The sequence below is a fragment of the Chlamydotis macqueenii genome, chromosome 7 (assembly GCF_036417535.1).
Source record: "Chlamydotis macqueenii isolate bChlMac1 chromosome 7, bChlMac1.mat, whole genome shotgun sequence".
NCBI classification, from domain to species: Eukaryota; Metazoa; Chordata; class Aves; order Otidiformes; family Otididae; genus Chlamydotis; species Chlamydotis macqueenii.
Genome location: NC_141562.1, coordinates 12,684,074 through 12,709,534, shown reverse-complemented (window position 1 = coordinate 12,709,534; position 25,461 = coordinate 12,684,074). Strand labels below are relative to the sequence as shown.

The window sequence follows — 25,461 nt, the reverse complement described above, 5'->3', positions numbered from 1 at the left end:
TTTCATATTGTTTTTTTACTCAGATTTTTATTTTTTTTTTTTTTTTTAAAGAATGCCTTTATAAAAATACTGAAAAACAGTTGGGTAAAAGGTGCAATCCCTAAGCAGTTTAACTGTAATAACAAATCACATCAAGGTAAGTCTATGGAGTAATTAAAGCACAGGCTATGCAGTGGCTATGAACTATACATTAAAAAAATAACATAAAAAACATACCCATCCTTTGTGTTGTTCAAAGGTCGTCCTTAGGTCTTTTGTTTTTTGCTTAGTGTGCCACAAGCATGGCAGCCCCTGTCAGCTGCACTGTAGTGAGTCAGGGCTTGCTGACACCCAGGAAGAAAAATTGGACCCCTTGGGAGATGGACCGATTTTGGAACATTATTCTTTGCCAGCCATGCAGAACACTCCAAGAATAAATCAATCCCAACACAGCATTCGCAGCAAAATGTCAAATTCTTCCTAGGTAATAGGATCTTCATGGATATTACGTTTTTGCATCTTTACAGTTAGAAACCTGGCTTTAAAAATTTCTCTTTATAGGAGAGCATGTTAGATTCCTCCAAGCACCATTTAGCTATCTGAATTCATACATCGGTATTCCATAGCACAGCAGTTCCCTTACTTAGTACCCGATCCGGCTAGGAAGCTGCTCCGTAGCACAGAAGGCAGAATAAGCCCGTAGAATGAGCAAGCTCTGCTCACTTCTGCATACTGTCATTCTGAAAGCTCCGTCCGACTGTTGCTTTGGTTTCGGCGAATGCAGTCTTATGTAAAGCTGCCTCCAGTGGTGAAGAATATTATGGGCATGTGCAGAAATGTCTTCCTTTTATCTTGCAAATGAGTAAGCTCTGCTGGGAAAAAGAGTGATTGTTCTGAGTGACTAATAGGAGCGGAATGGTCAGCTTCGATGTAAACTACTGAGGTGTGCTGAAATATCCAAATCCTCTTAGTCTCTTTTGCTCTTTATGAAAGCTGGTTTGCGTCCTTGAACTTAATAGCTCAGCATGTGCTGCTGAGACTTTTGTCTGAAGGGCTAACGTGACATTTGTAGGACATAGATACAAATTTTTGGTCCTAAGGGTTGTGGTTTTTTTTTTTTTCCTTACTGCATTAGATGTGCTCACATAATCCTTTTGGCAATAACTCACTACTTTTTAGTGAAGAATCAGCCCCCTCAGTGTGTCTCTTATCAAGCGTTTCAGCGGGGACACTATATTTTACAACATGAAAAATGTTTTGGAGCTGACATTTTGCCTTTCTGCTCTTTTCTTCTCTGTTAAAAGGCACAGTGCCAGGAGGTTAGAAGAGAGTATTGTGCTCATTTATTTCCCAACTTGCTGTCACTTCGTTCCACAACACTAACACTTCAAAAGAGGCTCCCATAACCCTTACAATATAGGGACCAAGCAGCTTGGTGTAGTACCTTCATCAGGTGAGTTGTTTTTACTGTAACTTATGACACGGACAGGATTTTATGTGAAGGTGCAATATGCAGAGTTTTTTTAGATCTGTGATTCTGGGCCGTCCTTAGATCACATAAAGAGCCTTTCACTCTTTCCTTACTCGTCCCTTCTTTTCTGTGTGCTATAGAGAGCAGACACATTCTCTGATCTGGGCAGAGCAAAGGTAAGATGGCATTACAGCAGATGCACCATGCTGGCAGTCTTCCTTCACCAAGAAATATGTGATCGGAGGTGATGGTGGGGAAGTGTAAAATCATGATTCTTTGTCGTGCAAGAGTAGGCTAGAGCCTGAAGAGAAGCGTGCTGCTCGTTAAAAGAGGAGTACAGATTACAGTCCCTCAGATGCAACCAGACAGCTCTGAGAACTGCTTTTCCTTTCTGAGGCAGAATCTTTACCCCTTGGAATAATGTGCTTTGACTTTTTCCTTCTTATTCACTGCTGTGAGCATAGAAGAACTTAAAATGAGGTGAAGCCTGAAAATTTCCACACATTAAAATGCCAGCATTGCCTAGTACTTAGTCTGTGAATGACTTCAGGCTTAGAGTAATCCCACTAGTATTAATACTCCTATCTGTAGTGCCTAAATTAGGAGCACAGTCGCCCCTGGCTAACAGCTATGAACATCTTTCATGTCAGGAGTCAGAAATACATACCTGCATCAAGGCACGTCCTGTGAAAATTCTCCTCTTTGGGTCAGATTTGTGAAGAGGGAAAGGGTTAATTCCTCCATTAATCTCCGTCACTGTCACCATCACCCATTCTCTGCCACAGCTTGCTTCTGGCTCTTAAATCTGATCTGTAGGGTTGAGGAGGCAGCGACAAACTGCAGACTGTACTGAGAACTGTGATAGTCTGGGGAGCTGTTCTGCTGCCAGAAGTGTCACGTGCCAGTGCTGGTGTGCCTGTTACAGCTTTTCCATCATTGCCTTGGGGTCTCTGTACTTGATGGAGCAGGGCTGGCAGCTTCAGAAGACAATTCAGACCTTTGGTAAGCCAATTTGCCTCTTGGAACTGCGGCTCTTCCTCTGTTGACAGTAGAGGATGCCTGTGACAAGTAACCTCTTTATTGAAATGGCTCCATTTGGTTCCAAAACTTAGATAGCATGAAATTAGGTCTGGATTTTCACCTGGTTCAAACACAGTGTGTAAGGATTCAGATAATATACAAATTTCTTTCTCCTGAAGAGTTGGTGCTACTTAGTATACCAACTCAGTCCGAGCTTTCTCCCCAAACTTTGCCTGTTCTCTGGCTTTTCCTCTCGTCTTCACTGCCTTCTCCATCTTCACTGTGGAGTTAACAAGTAACTTCTCTGCCACCGTGAGTCAGCAGAGCTTCAGCAGCTTTGCCAGGGTTTTAATAGTTGCCAATATACTGGACAAATAAGAGGGAACAGCCACTCTTTTACCATGAGTTATTTTCATTTTTCTGAAAGGGGTGAGACATCAAGAGATGAACAGAGAGCATCAAATCTATGTTAATGGATTGCCAAATTCAATTTTTCTTTACTGAGATCCTTTTTGAATTACACAAGCAGGAAAAGTGCCAGTGTCTGATAAACAGTTTTTTAAAATTACATTTCTGTATCTTCGTACAGTTGAATGGGTTCTTTTCAAATTATTGAAATAAAGTTGCTCCCAGTATGAAACGTCATACAAAATTTCAGACCAACCTGGCCATATTATAAACTATTAAAAACAGAGAATCAAGTTAGATAAGAAGATACCTTTTGTAAGTGGTTTAACCTTTGCCTTGGATCAACTGCACCTTGTATATCTGTGCAACCCCACTGTATTGCCATTCAACTCATGTAACCAGGAAAAAAGAACTTGAGGCCAAGCTGTTTAACTTCTCTTAAGGATAAGCTAGTTTTCATTAGAACTAATAAAGCGACTCCCGAGTGCCTAAAATCCAAGAGTTTGTTGAAGGCTTGATGTGAATTTAACTGGTACTCCATGTGAGTTTGTATTTATTCTGCAAGATAGTTGCTGTGGTCACAGGGCGTTTTCAGTTCACCTCTCCGCGCCATTGCCAAGGCAGCCCTGCCTCCCGTCCTGCCACAGCAGTTCCCAGTCAGGAAGAGGAGGTAAAAACTGCAAGTAACACAAGTCTTAATGACTTCATGCTGACTGAATACTAGTGCTCAGAAACAATGTTATTCCTTCTCTTCTGCCTATGAAGACAGCATTTTAGGCAGTTCTGCAAAGACATATACTCTTAAGAGAAATATTTCATTTATTTGTGTATTCTCACAGAGTCTGCGTTTTGAGATTTCAGCCTTGGACATAAATTGAGATGCCACAGAACCTGGGAAGCCTAATTAGTTTTGAGTTGTGTGCCTCCATGATCATTCTGACTTGTTTTTCTGGGCTTTTTCTGAGGGGGGAAAATGGCATACATCAGAAAATACATCAACAAATGAGTTGCTAAATATGTCTTAACATACATACAGATGAAAAGCAATGTGTTGGACATGAGGTGAACATGTTGTTTTCTTTATCAGCACAACCGACAAGTTAAACTCAAAATTGTTTGGAAATTATGCACTATCGCAAGGTAGTGATAGCCCAGATTTTTGCCTTGGTACTAAAATTTCAATAGATTTTCTGCTTGGAAATTGGTCTAGATGGATTTACTACTCTCTGATTTTGCAGTAATTTGCTGTAATTTAATTTAATGTTTGATTTTGGTTTTGCTTATGTAGTTAAATTCTAGTATATTTTCTTTTTCCATTCGTTCTGGCTGTGATCTCTGTACCTAGCTGTACCTTCCCTATGGAAAGCTTACCATGAACTGCAGCCAGAACAGTAAAGGGTGAATCAAAAGATGACATTCACTGTGAAAGCCTGTTCTTCCACAGAGCTGGTTTGGAATTGAAACATTTTGCAGAGGAAAGGGGAAATGGCAAATCTTGCATTTTTCAGGGTTATGAGAAGGCACCTATACACCAGGTAGATCTGCTTGCTAAGTACATTTGAAAAGGGGGAATGACAGAATTATCAGGCTCCAGCAGAATGGGGATGAGGCGTGCAGGGGAGAGATGTAAACTTCCCAAAGCATAAGGAACCAGCAGTCACCAGGTGCTAGTGAGATTCCATGCAAATTAGCAGTCAAAAGCCTTCCCCTGTCCTGTCGCTTGCTTCTCATCAGCTTTCCTCAGGATATTTCATGCTTAGTCTTTAAAATGCAGTTTGCGTTTAATGATGTTGTTGCAAAAAATAAATAATTTGGAAAAAAGTTTCAATTTCTGTTACTCCCCTAAGAAATCCATTCAGAAAAGCAATATGGTCCTTTCTAGCCACAGTGCGTTACATTCTTAATGCACAAACTTGAGAGTTTAGACTTCTGGATACAGCATTTTTGTGTTCACAGATAGGGCTCCTGGGTTTAGGACTGCCTTTATGTGTGTAATCACATGTCCCTTCGGGGAACTGTTGTTAACAAGTGCTGCACCCTGTTCTTATTGGGTTTATGACGTATCTTTCGCTGACTTTATTTCACTGTAAAGAAACTAGGAGTCAGCTGGGTTAGCAATAGTAGCTTGTTCTAAATGGTACTGTAGTGTGCTATCATTGTATCATTAAGAGTAGATAAGTCTAATAAAATGTGTTTGCAATTTTTGAGCCGGTGATTAAATGAACCTGCTGTTCCACGCGGATCAGATTGGAGCTGGGGGAGTATAACTCCCAGTGTAAATATCAGAGCGTGGGAAGACAGAGGTACACGCAGGATGCAGGGTTTGCCAAAGGCAGATGTAAGGAAAGGGAAGTGTGGGAAAGCCAGGTTCAAGAAAATGCAGGCAAGGGAAATTGAGGCAACAGAAAATGCTCTACAGATAACAAGAAGAGAGGACTGAAAGTAGAGAGGGTCTTATCCCAGCAGTCTGTCAGTTCTGACCCAAAGGACTATGGTGGTAAATAGTAGATGGGGGAAATGGATAATGAAAATATCCTCTTGCTCTCCTGCCGGGAACAGTTAGCTTTGTAAGGGTGAAAGGATCCCATGTTACAAATTCTGTGATAAGCTGAAGGAACATCTGAAGCTGAATAGGAGCCATGCCCCCTTTCTAGGAGTCAGTAACCTCCGTGGCATCTGACAGCTCATAGAGGACGAGGGACACATCTGTCAGTTTGTGTATACCCAGAGGATCTCCTCAGTGCCCTGATTCACAGGGCAACACAGGCTATTACTTTCCTCATGCACAGTTACACACTGTAGAATAATGAAGCTGTTCCAGCTGTACAGTTTTGTTTAAATCTGTGCATTGTGGATGGGTCACAGGGGCCTCTAAGCTGTCCCAGGGTAGACAATGCTGCATATAAGCCTACAACCTTTGTTCATGGCAACCAGTTGCTAGATTTTCTGGATGCTGTCATAACTCCTGTATCCTTAATGAGGCATTGGATTCTCAGCTGTTCCCCAATTGACTCTTTCTCCTGTGTTTTTGTAGCTGTTTGAAGAAAAGCAGCTTGTCCTTTGGTCTCATCCTCTGGAGACATAACAACATGAGATGCAAAGCTATCATTTTACTTTCAGCAATGGGTAGGTGCTGCTTCTGTTTCAGTGGATTAACTGTTGATTCATTCAGGCTTGTCCTCCAGCATCCTGGTGAAAGGGGAATATGAGTAGAAGCAGCAGAAGGCAAATGATCATCACTGAAGGAAATGAAATTAACTACATCTTACACATGGTGCTAGCTTCAGCCTGCAGAGTATGAATGGTTCACGCCGTAAGTGCCCTGGAGATGTGTGGGTGCAAAATGCAAGGTAGTCTTAGTCACCTCTCCTTGTGATTCTGCCTGCAGTCTCTTTGAGGATGCCGGGGGGGTGAGGTTAGAATAAATCCGGGCTTGTTGTAAATGCTCCCACTCTTTCATGGGCCAGGATGCCATTACAGGAAGAGTGCCTGTTCTCTTATTGTCCAGGCAGCACGTGTGGGATTTATGTAGCCTAAAGTATTCAGAAACTTTTAGGTGTCACCATGAAGCATGCTTGCCTATGAAGTATGATTTGTTCTCTTGAGGGTATCTGACTTCTACCTTGCTGTAGCAATTCTGCATATGCATCAGTTGCAGACTATGATAGATAGTAAAGGTAACGAACTTACTTCCTGGGCAGCCAGATTAACATGTGGATCTTCTAGTTTTGTTTGTGGAGAACTCTATAATGGCTGGCACTTCAGGCTGGAGGCATTGTGTAACTGAATTCAAGCAGAGTTGCAGCCTGATCCCAGCAGTGTGACATCCCTGGAGCAGCTCTGTGCTGTCATGTGAAGAATCAGAGAGGATGGGGAGCAGCTGGTTTCAGAACCTGTACTGGTGTGGCCCTTGAGGCTCTGATATCATGGCTGCTCCAAGCTCTCATGGGCTGAAGAGTACATGACTTGCTAATGATGATCATGCTTGATGAGCAGCAAAAGGGAGGAGTGTAGGTCTTTGGTGTCTCAATAAGGCTGAGGAGAAAACCATGAGGCCATTCAGGATACTGGAATGTCTGGCTCTATCCGATAGCCTACCTAGAACTAGTGTGATGAGCAGTTTAACTAGGGGTTGGTGGAACACATGCATGCACATCAATACTTTTTCTTCTTTAGACAATGAATTGGAAAACTGTAGGCATTCTCTGATGAAGTTTTCCTTTAAATGAATATGTTTCAATAGAAGATTTATACAAATAAATGTTTTCTGACAGAAAGACACTTTGTTGATGGGGGAAAAAAAAGTAATTCTGATGGTGTCCAGTTCTGGCCAGAGGGAAAGGAGGGATTTCTGAGCATGTCCCATCTTATTGGTAAGAACAGGAATGGTAATTTGTATAAGGACTAATGAGGTGGTGGTAGTGTCAGTTATATGGCTATTTTGACAGTGTTTTATTTTCCACCAAACCCTAGACCTTTTCAGTCTTCAACGTTGATGGGTAGTTAAAAACCTCAGGGCTACCCTTTCCTTCTTAGCTGTCCCCTCTTCCTTTGTGCCTTTGCCTATAGCTTCTTCTTAACTCCTATCCTATGTATACTTCTCTGAGTATTTGTCAGTTGCTTAGCATAGCACATATATATATATATATAAAAATCATGTTCACACAGGTTCTTAGGAATTTTAGACGCATTCCCTATTACGACATTTAACTGGTTGCTCCTTGGTTCTTCAAATGAAGCTGCCTTTGTACCTCACTGTATGTTGAAGCTGTAGAGTTAGTTATTCTGTCAGGTCAGCATGGGAACATCTGTTGGCTGCTGTGGCTCTTTGACTACTGGAGGGTGGCAGCTGGCAAGAACTTTGATTGTAGGGAAAACCACATGTATCAAAAGCCATTTAAAAATCGTATAACTTGCTTTCCAACCCTGAGCTTTCACCCTAATTTTCTTTGGGTCTCAGTATCTTCACTTATGAGAGAGGGACAGTAACATTTAATTGTCCTATAAGTTGATCAGCATAATAGTTGACTTGTTTCACTTTTTGTCTGACACTAGTTATTTTCAAACATATGTATTTTTCCATCAGGTAAGCCATTTATTCCTTTTTGGACTTCCAACACAAGTTATTCCGTATCTGGTGTAATTTTTATTGCTTGCTATGGGTATCACTTTTTTTGATGCATTTTTTTTTTTTTTTTGAGCTAGAATGACCAAATAGCAAAATTCCATGTGAGGACAACATAGTTGTCAAATATAGGAAAACAAACTTATTTTTAAAATGCAAATTTATCTCCAATATTTGGTTAACAAGCCTGTCAACTTCTGTTCACTGGAGGATCTTTTTTGATGTTACAACAGTACCCTTTGGAAAACTATTAAAAAATCTGCTGAATATTACCTTTAATTTTCCTTGTAAAAATTGTGGCGAATGGCTAACATTTTTTTCAGCTAGTTGAAACAAAAGATTTATACACACCGCAATTTTTAGGATCAGGCCTAGATTAGATGGTAAGACAATTATTCTTGTACTCCCTAGTCTCAGGGCTTTTAAGTGTAAACAGGCATATAGCTGTAAGCAGTTAAGGAGTGCAGAATACCTTGGTTTCATTCGACCTCTTGAAATATTACAAAATATTTTCTGCTTTCTCCTTTCACTTGCTTATGCATGAAACTCAACCAAAAAAAAAAGCATTCTAGCTTACCTCTGTCAGGACTCACGCTTGGACTCAAGTGTGGTATTCTGAGATTGTGATTTCAAATCCAAAGACAGTCAGAATGGTGTGTTACTATACAGCATTAGTAACATTTTGAAGAGAAAACTAAACATGACAGTTGAGTAGATTTGCAACTGAAAGAGAAAAACATGAACAAAGTTAGGAAGCATATAATTATGTTCATTCACATTTGTGACTAGCATAAAAATGATTTATTCCAAATGGTTACAGTTGCATGCTTAGTCACTTCCTTCCCTGGCTTCAGCCTAATTCTGTTTTCTGGCATTTTCCTGCAAAAAAATGTTTGTTCTCTTTTTCATCCAAAGTTTCAGGTTTTTGTAGCTTTTAATAATTCAATCAAGTTGTTTTCAATTAAGCAAGCTACAGCAGTTTTTAAGATATCCCAGCTTTGGTAGCTGATGTTCCTGAGAAAGCGCAGAATCTTAATTATACTGACAGTCTTGGATAGTTAACCAGCCTGTAATCTGCTGCTACTTAGTCACAGAGGTTGATCGTCTGTGCCTAGTCTAGACGGACTACAACTTTCTGATTTTTTTTATTAAAAAAAAGTTAATTTTTCAGGTATATTTTGACTATTCCATTCTGTATTTGCCATCTTTCTTATTCTTTTCCCATTGGTGTGTTTGGCAAACAGAGCCCTGAAGAAACCATTTATGATTTAAATTACTTATTAGCTCCTCTTTTCAGACCATGACTACCCAAGAAAATTGTCTTAAATTAAATGTGATTAAATAAAAAAACATAAAACCAAACCCCAGTATATTTAAGTGATTTACGAAAACTCCCATATAATTCATTTCCAAACAAACAGATTTATTTTGGTTTCTGAGCCAGTATACTTTTTATTAAAATTCAATGTCTCTTATCAGCGGACAGGACAGCAAACAAATGACAAAACCAACTCAAAGGGACTCAGATATTATACATGGCATTTGCCTGCTGCATCACAGTGTAAAATAATAAATATCTGCAAAATGTTAGTTTCTAATTGACCGAAATGTTGAAGTGTGCTGCAGGCATAGGGGGAAAAAGAGGAAGCTGACATGAAGAGAATTATGAGTTGTCACCCTTTCTTCTCTTTCTTGCAACAATAGTGGGATAGGCATGTTGTAGTTTTTCCATTTTGTAAATCCTTCTATACAGTATTTGGTGTCTCCTAAGTAGGTAAGAAGCTTAAAAACACCTTTCTCTCTTACAGTTTAGTTGCATACAGAAAAGGTCAGAAAGCAAGAAATGCTGCCAATTAATAACCAAGTAGAGACTCTGGTCGGCCCACGTAGTGGAAGCGCAGGAGAGCTGAACCTGAGTGAGTCAGCAGCTCCATTTCTGTGTCTTTAAATGGTAACAAGAATTGGGAGAAGGACTTATAAACATGAACTCAGTTTCAAAAGCAAACATTTTGCCTCCAGACACACAGGAAGCAGGTGCATCTCCATCCACTTGTTCTTACAAGGTACCTCTTTTGTCATGGAAACATGACAGAAAAATCTTCTGTCTATGTAATAAGGAAGTCATGTGGCTTGCTGATTTGATCTTACAGCATATGTTTGTGTCATCATCTATTTGTCACTTGGACAAATTGACCGGATTGAAATCCAGAGCATGAATAGACACGTACCAATATAATTAACACAACAGAAATCCTTCCTGGGGGGATTTCTGCTGCTGTGTGTTGAACAGTTTCCCATGTTCCTTTGTAAGACTGTAAGTTCCTAGGAAAAGAATGTTCTTTATTCTATCAGTGTAAGACTAAAAAGGACCCTAATCTTAAGATAGCTAGAGATGACCTTCAAAGGTCCCTCCCAACCCTAACTATTCCATGATCCTATGTACAACTCTGATACACAGAACGGTCATAAACAGAATGATGTCAAAATGTTGTTTAGTTTTAAATTCATAGGAAAAGTAGAAAAAAAAAAAAAAGACTTTTCAGGGGAAGCTAATTTTTTTTTTCTTCATCAATATGCATAATTTCATAGAATCATAGAATGGTTAGGGTTGGAAGGGACCTTCAAAGGCCATCTAGTCCAACCCCCCTGCAAGGAGCAGGGACATCCCTGACTAGGTCAGGTTGCTCAGAGCCTCATCCAGCCTGGCCTTGAACGTTTCCAGAGATGGGGCCTCCACCACCTTTCTGGGCAACCTGTTCCAGTGTTCTATAACTCTCATTGTAAAAAATTTTTTCCTAATTTCTAATCTAAATCTACCCCCCTCTATTTTAAAACCATTACCTCTCGTCCTATCGCAACAGGCCCTACTAAATAGCCTCTCCCCATCTTTCCTGTAGGCCCCCTTGAGGTACTGGAAGACCGCTATCAGGTCTCCCCGGAGCCTTCTCTTCTCCAGGCTGAACAGCCCCAGCTCTCTCAGCCTGTCCTCATAAGAGAGGTGCTCCAGCCCTTTTATCATCTTCATGGCCCTCCTCTGGACCCTCTCCAACTGGTCCATGTCCTTCTTGTGCTGGGGGCTCCAGAACTGGACACAGTACTCCAGGTGGGGTCAAACAAATTTCAGCTGTATAGTTTAGTTTATACTATGATAATTGAATCCCACAATACAATCTCTGTGATTCTTCTAAGGTGATGTGCCTTGGTACTGTTGGTGTGCATGAAGAACTCATGTAGGGTAGTAAAAGCTAAGAAATAAAATTCTCACATTTCAATGGAAAAGCCAGAAAGTAACTAATGGGTGTTAGGAAAAGGAAAAAAAAAAAAAAAAAAAAAAAAAAAAAAAAAGGGTATTGTATGTCCATGTTACTGAGTGAGAGCTGTCTCCTATGAAGATCTTTGCAGTTTCCTTTAAAATATCTAGTACTTGCCGCTCTGAGACAGAAAGCTGTATGAGATCCAGTGCTCTTATCTGACATAGAAATTTCTATGTTCTCTCTCTGTGTAATTTAAAGTCAAGTAGAAATATGCTGTTAGAGTAGAGAGATCTGTAAATGGATAGAAAGTCTTGGAGCTGTATCAGAACACCACTGTATGAGAGAATCTCCGAAAAGAAATTTGGAGATTGAATGTTCTTGAATATATTTGCTCATTACATACATATTATAGTATTTAGAATTCTGTATCAGATACTTGCTGATCAAAAGATGAACATTTTAAAGCAGCTGATAATTCATATGTTCACGTAAAGATCAGAGTTTGACATTCCACTCTTTCATACACACCAGGCCCTGTAACAGTTGAACTGCAAGACTTGATTTTGCAAAGCTCCTTAAAACTTTATCAAAATTACCGAAAGCCAGATTTTGAAAAGGATTCCCCTAACAGTTACTTTTCTGGTTATTTGTGCACAAAGTCCAAATCCGCTTGATGTGTGTTGTACCTAAAAAGTACTAAAGTGAGAACTGTGGAAGCCTACTTCTGTTGTTACCCACTACTGACATGGTGGGAATTGGCATTGTAGTGATAAACTTCCAACTTGGATCTTCTACTTAAAAAAGGTGGTTATAAATTAGATCGGGGCACCGAGAAAGAGAGAATTCCTACTCTTTGTAGCACAGGTTTTTTTTGTTGTTTTTTTTTTTTTTTACAGTCAAGCGTCTTAAATGATGACAGTATTACTTATCCCATAACGAATGTGGTTCATTTGCAGAATTTCACAGTGGGAGAGGATTCTCCATTGGTATATTTTTCTCTCTCTCTTTTTGAATATTTAATCCTGTATCACATCATGAACTAATACAACAAGTTGCATCCAAAAGATTAAGGAGAGGAGTAGGTGATCCTTTTAAGTCTGGCAAAATGAGCCTCTTAAATATTCAGCATATAATTTAATATGTATGCCAGTGACCTTTCTTCTGTTGCTGTTCTTTTTCACAGCTACTGGAAGTACTTGATGGCTGTTTTATGTCCTTTTATTTTAAAAGTGTTTATCTTGTACATTAGTATTCTTTGCTTATGTTGCCATTTACCTGATATTTTTTACTTTAGGCCACTTGCAGCAAAAATGTATGTAAGCAATAGAAATCCTGTGTTGTCCCACTATGCCTGAAATATATTTCAAAAAGAGTAAATGCTTCCAGTGCTTTACAAGTTTGCAGCCTCTGTCACCCTTTGCTAGTATTTGTCTTTTGCTTTCTGCACAACTTGCTTGGTACCGTATGCTGCTTCCTTGGCAGAGGCTGGCTGGAAGTGCCGTGTGTGTCAGCGGCTCATTTTACTTGCTGCCGTTTGATGCAAATCAGTCAGCAGCAGCAAGAGAATCTGCTTTGTTGCAGTTCCCATTCTTTCCATTGTTGCCATTCAAGAAAGGCAGAAATCACACATGAAACCATTTATGAAATCACTAGGGAGTTTCTCATGTTCTCAAACAAAAAAGAATTTAAAAATTATGGAGAGTTTTACTCATCATTATATGGAGTGATATATTATTTAAACACTTTCCAGGAGTGCTAGTGAATAGGCGTATCAGTGAGTCAGGCAGGAATCTGTATGCCAGAACAGCAGCATCCTTCAGCACATATTTTTGATCTGTCTGTCAGAGGTCATTATTAGGAACTTAGTGATGAGTTTCATGATTCAACGTAACAGTCAGTGGGAGCATGTTTTGCTCACTTCTGTTCCCTATGGAATTTATGACTGTCTCTGTTTGTCTCTAATTTGTACTCTACCTGATCAGAACGAGGGTCAGAGGTGAATATTTTATGTAGAGTCACTGTTTGAATAGTTTTACTTCTGATATTCAAGATGATTCATCTGTCCTATTTTATACTAAGATTCCATGTATGCATTTTTATTTAAAGCATTAATAACTCTTACTCAACTTGTGAGAAAAGGTCCCTTCCAACCCAAAGCATTCTATGATTCTATGCTTTTGTGTGCTGTAGGTGATGTTTTTATAAGACTCATAAAATCCAAAATGGAAATACTCTGTTGGAGTCTAAGACTAATCTGTAGGAGTCATTGCTGAGTTTGGAACAAAAAGAACTTGTAATGAAGTGTTGGTGCAGTTTTGTAATTACCTTTAATTAATGGAATAGGTTTTGGCATTCATGAGCCAGCTGTGCTGGCCTCCCATTTCCTTTACTTCCTCAAGAAAGGGAATTATTTCATGTGAAGAAAATGCAATATCAATCTGTCTGTTAAATGGAGACTGCCTTCCTAAGTTAAGAGCCTTGTAAACACAATAGAGTTAAAATTTGCTTGGCTCTGCTTACCACAAGAGGTATGTTCCATTTAGTCTGAACGGCATGAAAAACGTTCTCCTGTTATAAGCAGCTGTCCCTCATACTACTGAATGTCTTCATTTAGGGATAGGGAGCTATGTCTTCGATTTGCATCTTAATTAACTTTGAACTGAAGCAGATACCTTATTTGACATTCTAAAGGGGAGCTTTTGTGTCCAGTTATTCAGGATTAGTATTCCATGGGGAAAGAGGCTGCGATAATGAGATTCTCACTGCCTTGTGAGAAGTCCCTCAGGTACTGGTTAAAAGTCTTGTTTGCAAGGTTCATTTCTGCTAAGTAGTATGAGAATACAGGATGTCATGTTTCACCATTCTCAGCTCCTTCTTAGATCTACAATTAAAGGTCAGTTTAAGCCATGCATATTCATCCACGTTACACGGAAGTGAGGAGTTTTTGTGAATCTGTGCATCCGAGTGTACTGGTACCAGTTTGTAAGGTATCAGCCTTCAGGTTCTTCACAGCTTGGTGACAGTGGCATTCTTCTGTGATTTGAGGTGTTTTCTTTCTTCATGCTGCTCCCTTTAATGAGTATATAAATCTAAGTCGGATCACTTTCTAATGCACAAAGAAGTAAATAAACATCTATTTGATATTTATTTATAGGAATTTTGCTATAGTAGACGAGGGATGTGTTTTGATTTTCCTGAAGACTGCTGCAAAATGTTATTGCTCTGGAAAAAGATTACAAGGGAAATGAGATAAACCTTTTATCAAGATATTTGTCATTCCCATTTAATCACAGCTGAAACAATAATGAATGCTTCTGAAGACAGCCAGTCTATCTGTGCTCACAGTTGGTTCAAACACTGTATAGATAAACAGTTTTACGCGACTCTCAAGAAAATTTCACTGCTATTCCTGAGTTGTTCAAAAGTGCAAAGTTCCTATGCACACAGCTGGAAAGGAAGTGAAGTTATTGTATAAACATGCATCATAGTTCAAAAAGTTAATATAAGGAGTTTTTCAAGATAATACAGCATTTATGAAAATTCAGTGCACTTTTCTCTGTAATGCATTTCCTGTGACTCAGACATCTTGTTTCGATTGAGCCAAATAGGGATTATGACATAAAGCAAAGCAGTACATTTACTGCCATATTTAATGGCTTTATCTCAGTCTATGGTATGGAATTATTCTTGCCAGTTTGACAGAATAATTAACAACCTCTTCTCAATTTCTTATTAAAGAAATTTCTCTTTTTAATTTTTAACCTGTGGAGTTTAACAAATCAGACTTTAAAAAGAAAAGAAGAAAAAGAAGGTATTATGGTGAATTCCAGATTGCTAAAAAGGTTGTTCTTGGGCATTCTTGCAGTCTCCTTGGGATCCATTTCTTCCTCAGGAAATACAAATGAAAATAAAAAAAATGGTTGAACCTTAGCAAGTAAATACAGAAGCTAGATAAAAAGGTATCAGTTTTATTAATTGATTCAAACCTTTCCTAACAATCAGGAGCTTTGCTGTTCTCATTTGGTTAAGCAAACAAACAAAACCACCTGATTTTCTAGTTGGCTGCTACCATGCAGGTTTCCATCTCATAAGGTGAAGAAGGCATGTTTTCAACTTTCCTTCTGTAAGACAATACCTTACTTTCTGTCTGGATGGTCACTGTTGTATGTCAGCCTACCTTACTGTTACCGCCTTTAAATGGGGAACAGCTTCTCTAGACCTATAATATAGCTTTTTTTTTTTTTCCTCCTTCTCTGAACAGGCAATATGTTTTACTAATTTAATACTCTATTTTCAGAAACAATTATTTAAAACTAATTTAAAATGAGAATTTCTCCACATATATAATTCTTTTTCTCAGAATCCTGAAATCTCTTAAGTCTTGCAAATCCTTATTATAAATAAGGGCAACACACACTTAGTGAGTAACTGTAACCCTGTGTTTCCAGTCCTTACATTTTTAGCCTTGTAAAGGTTTGGGTTTTTTCCTCCTCCTACTTCGGACTTCCAATGTTTGAAGAAAATAGTCAGTCATGGAGCAGTTCTTCTTTCTTTAGTGGCTGAAGAAAAGAGGGAGTCACTGAATTTTGAAACAGAGATTTTTTTTTTTCTGACATCAGGACTTCTTGCTGTCCCTGAGGTCTGTTACAGTGTCTCTGCATTGTCTCCTCTCTCTGAGGCTGAGGTGCTATCTTACCCATCGTCCTCAACTTGTGCAAATGAGCCAGAGAATCTCAACGTTGACATTTGTTACTCTCGAAGAAGTAAATCAACAAGAATACATGTGAAGTGAGTGGCTTATCACCAAGAAACACTTCTCTCTGAAGAGGAATTCCATTCCTTACATTTATTTATGTCTTTCCGTTGGTAAACAGAGGCCAATTTGAAAGCTAATTTTCACAGATAACATTGCAGTCTGTGCAAAATTTGTAGGTGGGCTGTTTGCTTTGGCAACTTAAATAGATTAATGTCTTTAAATAGATTAATGTCTTTAGAGACTGACTTCAAGAAATTGTTTAGGTGTGTATATCACTTATTGTAATTACTGTAATTTATTGCTTATTTGGGGCCAGAAAGTAGAATTTTTAGGATTTTTTTTTTCTACTGGTTATTTTTCAAATTAGCTGTTCCCTTTATACATAATAAAAATGTGCAAGACACATTCTTGAAACTTTTGGGATTGGGAAGTAAAATTAAGAATCTTTTCCCTCAGAGTAGAGTCACAGCTCTAGGTGTGTTCGGGCTTATGTCTGCATTGGTATCCCTCTTGATGTGAGAAGCAGACAGATGTTACAGTTCTGACAAGAGCTTTGCTTAGGAGGAAGGGTAAATGTTGGAGGCAAAGATTATCTTCTGTGTTAACTCCAGTTTCCCTGTACGCAGCAAGAATCAAATAGCAGGTGAGTTAAACCTCGCCAGTGCTGTTTCAAGTCTCTCTCAGCCAGGCTGCAGCCCAAAAAGCATACTCCATTAGTTTTTTCTGGGTACTACAGCCCCAGGATCTGATGAGATTAGAGAGTTTAAATTACTTTGTGGCTCAGTTTCTGTGCTGCTTCTCCCTGCTTCTCCCTACTGTACATATACATGTACATTATTTGACTGTTTCTGTGGAAGCATAAAGACACCTTGCAATTATTTTTAAATTTTTTTTTTTTTTTTAGTTACAATTGAGGTTGTTATTTTCTCAGACTGTCATGCCTGGGCCCAGACTGGATGTGCCAAATGTAGGGTTGTGCTCAGGATTAAAGTTACAGCTTCTTGTGTTAAGAAAGGTGCTCAGAAGCAGAGTCGTAGTTCAGCTGGGGCAAGGAAGATCCCTGTTCTTACTGAGGAGGCATTTCATAATTTACGGACATTTCATTGTTTACTGAAGCTATAGGTCTAGTCCAAAGAAGGATTTGTCTTGTCTATGCTAATATTATGTCCTCTTCAGATTAAATCTGAGTGTCTATGGCCAAAGAATTTTTTTGTGTAATTGGCATAACTTTATTTAAAAAAGGCAATAGCAGGTTAAACTGAGAAGTAGTATACATTGTTATATGTCTGTTTTCATATCTAGGATGTTCCAGAGCTTTATAATCAGGCAAACAGGTTTCAAATGAAATAAAAAAAAAAACCCAAAAGCTAGCAAAAAAAATCCCAGCTTTGACTTAAGGGACAGAATGGTTAATATTCCTTCTCTTATTTCTTCTCTGCCAGATAAAACTCCCACCACTTCAGTGTTGCCATGCAATAAATTTTGTTTTGTGGGTTTTTTTTCTTCCTTTTACTGGTGATCCATTGAGATTAAGCATTTGCTAAACTGCACTTTTAAAATTTCTGTTTATTATTTTTCTATAGTTGGTATTCTGAGGGCTACTTGAAAAAGTCTGGACATTTTTCCACCAGGCTAACACTGACTCAAATTTTCTAGGATTAATTTTATTTAAAGAAATACAAGTTTAAAAAAATCTTGCAAAGTGGCTTTTTTTTTTTTCATAGAGAACAGACAAATTGATGTATATTCTATTGAGCCTGGATGAATACTGGGGAAAATTACCATGTAATGTTCCTCTCCTCCACTCAGTTCCAAAGCATTTTCTTGTTCTTATGCTCTCATAAGGAAAGACTTTTTTTTTGTAATTGCTGTCTTGGGTAGAGTTTTTTAAAGTTGCTCTTTCATTCCCCTTCTTCCCCATGCCTGTACCAAACCAACCCCACCCTAAAAACCTTAATTTGCTTAATTGAGGTAAAGAAAAGGCATACAATGGAATCCAACAGCTGTACTGAAGGAGGGATCAAAGGAGGGTGGCTAGTGTAGGTGGAGTGCTGGGTTATAGTCACTGTGGGATTAGGGCAGAATGGTACGAGGGCAGAAAGGTTTGAGATGACAGTGTGGTGTGAGAGGAGAATAGGGGAAAGGAAAGAGAAAGGAGATCACTGGATCTAGAGGGAATTTTGGGAAGCAAGAAAGAGCAAAGTACCCCTGATAATAAAAACACAAATGTAAATATATAATCCTCTCCTTTAGCACAAAAATTGCTTTTAATTGTAATCAGCTTTAATGAAAAAGCCCAGTTCTTGTAAATGAGAAACTGAGGAAGTTTAGGGCAGAAGGAATGGAAGGGACAGACAGGATTTAGGGTGGGAGGGGAAAATAACTGCGAGGATTAGAGTTGTGTTAGCTCTGGAGTAGGCACCGGGCAGGAGGGGTTGTGAGCTGTGGAGATGGTTGTGGTATTGAATAGGGTTAGAGACTTAGTGGATATTAGAACAGGAAAGCATTTTTTGTAGAAAAAAAAAAAAAGTGGGTTTGGAACAATGGCAGAAAATACAGTCTGGTCATTTTTAACTAAGACCCTGTTTTTAGGTGGTGACACTAATCCAAGACTTCTTGCACATTTCCTTAAAGACTCAAGGGACTTCCTAATTTTCTTTTTGTTTTACATGTGCCCACAAGATCTCTGATATTTTAATAGGAGGACTTTCCATTTATTAGACCATTGCCAAGGTCCAGGTAGTACAAAAGCATTAGTGTTGTGTCCTGCACTTGGGTCCTGGCAAATCTGCGGTCTTGGGGAAGAGTGGCTGGAAAGCTGCCCCACGGAAAAGGACCTGGGAGTGTTTGTCAACAGCTGCCTGAATATGTGCCGTGGTGGCCAAGAAGGCCAATAGCATTCTGGCTTGTATCAGGAACAGTGTGGCCGGCAGGCGTAGGGCTGTGATTGTCTCCCTGTACTCAGCACTGGTGAGGCCGCACCTCGAATACTGTGTTCAGTTTTGGGCCCCTCACTATGAGAAAGACATTGAGGTGCTGGAGTGTGTCCAAAGAAGAGTAACAAAGCTGGTGAAGGGTCAGGAGCACAAGTCCTGTGATGAGCAGCTGAGGGAACTGGGGTTGTTCAGTCTGGAGAAAAGGAAGCTCTGGGGAGACCTTATTGCTCCCTACAACTACCTGAAAGGAGTTTGTAGTGATGTGGGTGTTGGTCTGTTCTCCCAAGTAACAAGCAATAGGACAAGAGACAATGGCCTCAAGTTGTGCTCGGGGTTTAGATTGGATACTGGAAAAACTTCTTCACTGAAAGGGTTGTCAAGCATTGGACCGGGCCGCCCAGAGGAAGTGGAGGAGTCACCATCCCTGGAGGTATTTAAAAGGTTTAGGGGTGGACTTGGCAGTGCTACGTTAATGGTTGGACTCCATGATCTTAAAAGTCTTTTTCAACCTAAATGATTCCGTGATAAAGCTCATTCTCCCTGTCAGCTACCCTTGACATCACCTTTGTCCTCTGGACCTCACCACCTCTACAAGAGTAAAGCATTTACAAGCCGCTTAGGACTAAGAGTCACAGGAATGTGGTTACCTCATTTATTCTAGGTTAAAAGTGCAATTGAGGGAAATCGTCACCTGATAGGTGACAATTCGTTGGTATATCAAAGTCCTTGAATGCATTTGGATTAGGAAACTTTCTGCTGTACTTGCTACAATGAACTGGTAGTGGCTGAAGTTGTACTGTTATGCAGTCCAAATCCAGCTGTCTGTTCTTATGCCAGACATTTAACCAAGTCCAAAACTTTGGTAGTTTAATATTCTGAAAATAATTTCTTCTGAACACCACTGCTTGTATGATTGTTGTGTAATAACTGCGGTGGATGTGTTTGATATTCTCAGATACTCACTGGTTGCTGGTTAGGGCTTTTATGTAACAGGGACTGCAGAATAGGTTCTGATGGCCTTTCCTTGTTGGGAGGTCACATAGTCTTTCAGTTTAATGAAACCATTTGGGTATAGTGAATAAGAGAAAAATTTCTGAGGTATTGATTGGAAAAAAAAAATCAAAAGGTCAAGTATCATACTTGATCGTGAAGTCTCTGCCTTAATACTCTGTTCAGCTACGTGTTACTTATTAGGCTTGACTGCTCATCATGGATCAGGATCACGAGAAAGAGTGAAATGCTGTTTTAGGCAAGAGTAACTGACTCTCTCTATTTAGGACCAATGAATGGGGAGCGTTCAGGGATGAGATGATTCTAGATTTATCGATCTTCAACATTTGCTAACATAATTTTAAATTTAAATACAAATTCTGTGTACGTCTTTAATGTGTAAATTACACGAGCAGTGACAGTGGACAATATACAGAAAGGATTAATCCCAGCCCTAGGAGTTTATAATCTCACTGAGAAAAAGACATAACAAATGTTTTCAAAAGACTAGACGAGTGAAAGATATGATAGCTCTTTTCAGAACTGTGCATAGACCAACTTTCTGTACAGCTTGATGATTTAACATCATTGACCCATATTGACTTCATCGGAAAGTTGAGAGTAATCACTGCCATTGTTTAATTGATGTTAGGAAGCTATAATGACACACAAAAAGTATATACAGTAGCTTCACTGCTGTTAGAATGATAGTGCTTCAGTTTCAAAGCATTTTATACAGGGATAAATCAGGGTCATCTACCAGCCTTACCTGAAGGACAGGCCTTAGAACAGGTAGGAAAAGCATATTTGGACAATAGATAGGCAGTTATAGAAAGAGGAAAACCTGACTGCACTTTGGATTTCAGTCTTAGCGTATTTACATCTTTAACATAAACTGTTGTCTACATTCTGCGATGAAAGATTTTTGAGAGATTTCTTTGGATCTGCTAAATATTTAGTAGCATTGTTATTACTGCTTCTCTTATCAGAGAACTGTGTTCATAGAATGAAATGCGCATTTCTGACTCCATCCTCGCTGTTTTACTGAATGATAGCATGTAAGGGCGTTAACCTGTTTCTTGTATTGGATGTGGAATGCACATCTCTGAGTCTCCCATACTTGTCCTACCCAACATCACATTTGTTTTCTTCCCCAGTAGTCAGGCTTATGTTAAAAGACAGCTTGGGAGATAGAACGGCATGGTCAATCTTTCTGCATAGAGCAATTAAACATAAGAAAAAGAGAGGAGAAAGAGAGCAAGCAGACTCTAGCAAGATACATTGACTGGATTCTGGATGAAGTGTAACATAGTCAGGCTGAAGGTACTGGACACTGCATGGAATGAATTAGCTTCAGTCCTGAATCTTTAAAATTCCGTTTATCCTGCAGAAAGAAAAGGTTTCTCTCTTTAAGGGAAGTTAAAATTATTCAACGAAAATAAAACTTTTATGGCAAAAATTTGTTCCCTGAGGAAGAATAGAATTATAGGAACAGAGACTTGCCTTCCAGTCTAGTCTCGGTGGGAATGGCGCCTTGTGGAAACAGCAGTTGTTCATTTCTGAGTGTGCATTAAAGCGATTTCGTTGGACAGTTGTGGTGATGCAACTCTCAGACTGCAGCCAAATTGTCCCCCACCGTGGAAGCTATTTGAATTGAAATAATTAGAAAAGTTCTGTTAGAAACATGTTACTCTCAGAGTTTTGCTGTTGCAGCAAAAGACAATTCATTCCTTAGGACTATAGAAAGGTATTTACTTTAAAATCAGTTGGCAAACTGGATTTAACTAATGCCTAATAAACATGAAATTAATAAAAACTAATGCATATACAGCATAGTCTTAATTTCTTATACTCATTGCTTTAGCACTTTTAAATGACATTGAACTTTAGAATGTATAATGTTTGAATGCAAACATTCCCTGAGATTGCATGCAGCTTAACATTATTGCAAAATATGATGGGCAGATAACAATAAAAGAAATCAGCGGTTTTATTGTTTTGTTTAGATTCTGAAAATCAGAGATAAGAAACAAGATAACCATGTTCGTAGATTTTATTGGTAAATTCCTCATCTGCATAAGTGTGACTCACTTAACAACAGCCAAATGGTTTGATGCTGAAGTGAGGGTGCTTTAGAAAAGGCTGTTTGAGAGGTTTCTTTTTCTTTCAAGGAAGATGGTATAAATATAAATCACATTAACCTACTGATGGTAAAAAATTATAGCTTTAAATGCCACCCATATAGCAAAATTTTTAAGGTTGGTTGACCTGAATATAACTGGCAGCCATCACCTCTGGCATGCTTGTGGCTGCTGCTGAGGTGACATACTGAAATCAGTGATGAGGTACGATTTTTAATCCACAGTGTGCCTATGGGGCCAGACAAATACTCTTTCCCTGAAGGTATACTGCATTTTCAGAATATTAAGAAAGCTAATTAGAGGAAAGAGGTATGCTGAGCTTCATGCTTCCACTGTCTTAAAAACCCAACTCCTCCTACAACTGGTAAATAGCAGTATAGGCAGAACTATATGGTTCGTGTTGAGCAGACCGCTCTGTTAAATTAATACTGGGTATATGCCTTTGTCTTTAGATAGGCTGTAAATCAAATTAAAATACTTAGGGTTTTTTTCTACTTTGATAGAAATGCGTTTTGGTTTACTACTTTGTCAAATTACCATTGATTATATAACTAACCCATATGATTTCCACTGAAAACCAGAGAAATAAAACTTTGTATTTTATATCTTCCATATAAGCTCAGATGATCTGAGAAATCTATGTCACTTCAGTGAGCTGCTTTCCTTAAATCCTCTGCGGCCCAGAGGGCATTAGTTGTGATCCCTCAGTTAGCCATCCCGCAGCAGCTCTCAAATGCTTATTCCGCACTCAGGGCCAAATTCAAGTTTTAGCAGAAACAGTGGCAGTTCTGTGCACTGTAGCGGAGTTTAATGCCAGATTTAAAGTCTCTATTTCTCAGTCATTTTCATAGATGTTTTAACTGTATGCAACTCTATCATCGTGTTGTGTGGAAAATTTGTTTTAAAGTAGCGATAATTTTTTTGAATGCCTAATTCTCACCATAGGGGCTGGAAATGAAATTATAGGAAAAAAACAGGGTTTATGAGACATCTCTAGCAACTGAACTATATTTTATAAAAATAAACTTGTAATTCCCGTGTGTAAAGTATGAAAGTATTAGCTTCAGTGTTTAGCATTAGATTTGATGGGCAAATAAACACACAAATGTTGCAACTCTGCAGAACTGTCATCCCAGAGTCAAAACTTGAAATATGAGTTGCAGAAATGCTACTAGTAGTTTGAGCTGAGATGCTAAACTTCAGAAGTAGGCTGTAAGAGTATAAAGCGTTCTTTGTAAGGAGACTTAGGCTTCTGCGTTTCAAAAATAATTATACTTAGCAATTATTTTATTTTTTTGCACAATCAGACATAAGCGTGAGACTGTAAGCACTTGATGACTAAAATTAATTTTATAGAAATGAACACATTTTCAAGTGAAGTCAGATCCTTGGGATACCAGTTACGAGAGGTAACAACAAAAGCAAAAGCACTTAGGCCTCTGGATGCCCCCAGCAGGCATACGACACTCTCAAAATTGAAGTGAGTGAAGTGTTTCGGAGTGAAAAGACAGCATCTAGGCTTGTGGATTTGTGAGCTGGGAACCACAGAGAGGTGAAAGCACAAACACGAGGTATCCAAACTCTGAGGGAGGAGAACTGAAGGCTGTAGGGCAGGATGGAGTGGGAGACACAAGGATTACCTGGGGGCAACGTTGACTTGGCATTTGGAAAGGCAGATGCTTGAAGACGACTGCCCAGTACCCCATAGGATGGCTGGGTGTTTGTCTTTCCTCCTCTGCTCTCTACAGCCCAAGACTGCTGGGTATGTCCTTCCCTTGCTGTTCATAGCCTTCCTCAGGCTGTTTCCACCCTTTCACAGTTCCCAGATCTCTATTTTTATTATTTACTCATGAAAAAAATCACATTTTTGAGGTGCATGTTTCCAACACACATTTTGTACTTGCACTAGCAGGAAGGTCAAGGAAAATGTTGTTTTCAGAGTGCACGATATGATGTTGATCTGCTGACAAAATCATTAGCACTGGTGTATGTTGTCTTCATTGCTGTTTACAACAGTGAGGAATTCTGATGTGTGAGAGAGTATGTTTGTTACTGGGCTAAGACATACTTCATTTAAAGTGGTATCAAGAAACGTATGCTTTCTGCTGACACTCATATTTTATATGAATTCATGGGGCAAAAATTGAAAATGGTAGTGGTATGTAGATTCAGATTAGATATTAGAAAAATTTTTTTACAATGAGGGTGGTGGAACACTGGCCCAGGTTGCCCAAAGAGGTGGTGGATGCCCCATCCCTGGAAACGTTCAAGGCCAGGTTGGACAGGGCTCTGAGCAACCTGATCTGGTTGGAGATGTCCCTGCTCCTGGCAGGGGGGTTGGACTAGATGGCCTTTGAAGGTCCCTTCCAACCCTAATGATTCTATAATTCTATGTGCAGTGAATGCTATTATAATGACATACACATTTTATGAACTGTGAAACAAAGGATTCGAAGGATTTATCTTAGCATACTAAGTTTATTTTAGTGAACAAGATTAGTAAGAATAAGTATGTATGTTTAATTTCTTTAGTAACTGTCAGACTCATTGCAAGTATTCTGTTTCTCTGGTTTCCTTTACTATAGACTATTTTTAAAAAGGTATATTTTAGTATACTATGTTATTGTTTAGTAGATAATAATAGAAGAGGAGACCTTTGTAGGAATCTTCAGTATTTCAATATGAAATTTTCAAAGCAGAGCAGGTGATTTAGAAACATAGCTTATGGAATGTGATGACAAATCTAGTAGCTAAGGCTTGTTATCATCATGGAGGTTTTTTTTTTTTTTTGGTTAACTTGAACAGTATGGGATCAATCCCCCCTACTCTTGTATTTCAGTGATCTAACAATGTATGTGATACCTCAAACAAAATGAACAAAAAGGGGTTTTTAGCTTGCAGTATTGTAAGTCCAGTCTTACTTTAACTTCGTATCCCCTTTCTAGAAGTAGACATGCTTTGGTTTTATTTTGGACTTGTAAAAACGGGGAAGAAAATGGAACCCTACCAAGTAACAACAAAATTAAACAATCTGTCAGTTTAAATGGAATAAGCAGGAGGTTTGATTTTTTATGGTCAGTGCAAAACAGAACTGAGATCCTAAATAAATGCTGTAGTGATACAAATACTTACAAGGAGAAATTATCTTGGGGACAGAGTCCATGCTTCTCCTGTTAATATCTTAAAAAAAAAAGACAAAAAATTACAATCTAAGTGATCTAGTGAAAATAAAATCTAGTTGTTTAGAAATTGAGTGCAAGATCTGGAACTAAGCCAAGATATTTTTATTTTTTTTTTTCCCCCTGCCAGATTGGACCCTGACAAAACAGCAGTGTTCCAGCAGGGGCAGGAAGCCAAACCAGTACTTAGTAATGGAAAGTT

General features: G+C 38.9%; 2 protein-coding genes across 4 annotated transcripts in view; one reads left to right on the top strand and one right to left on the bottom strand.

The window, feature by feature from the left end:
- Window positions 1–697, bottom strand: part of LRRTM3 (leucine rich repeat transmembrane neuronal 3) — an 88,672-nt gene extending 87,975 nt beyond the window's left edge. For 2 of the 3 annotated variants that reach the window (XM_086751930.1, XM_086751932.1), the window contains exon 1: window positions 217–697. In XM_086751930.1, coding sequence (XP_086608056.1) covers window positions 217–220 — 4 coding nt within the window. In that variant the 5' untranslated portion in view covers window positions 221–697. The remainder of the gene's footprint in view (window positions 1–216) is intronic. The other variant, XM_086751931.1, reaches the window with a different exon arrangement.
- Window positions 1–25,461, top strand: part of CTNNA3 (catenin alpha 3) — a 475,445-nt gene that overhangs the window by 218,750 nt on the left and 231,234 nt on the right. The window lies entirely within an intron of this gene.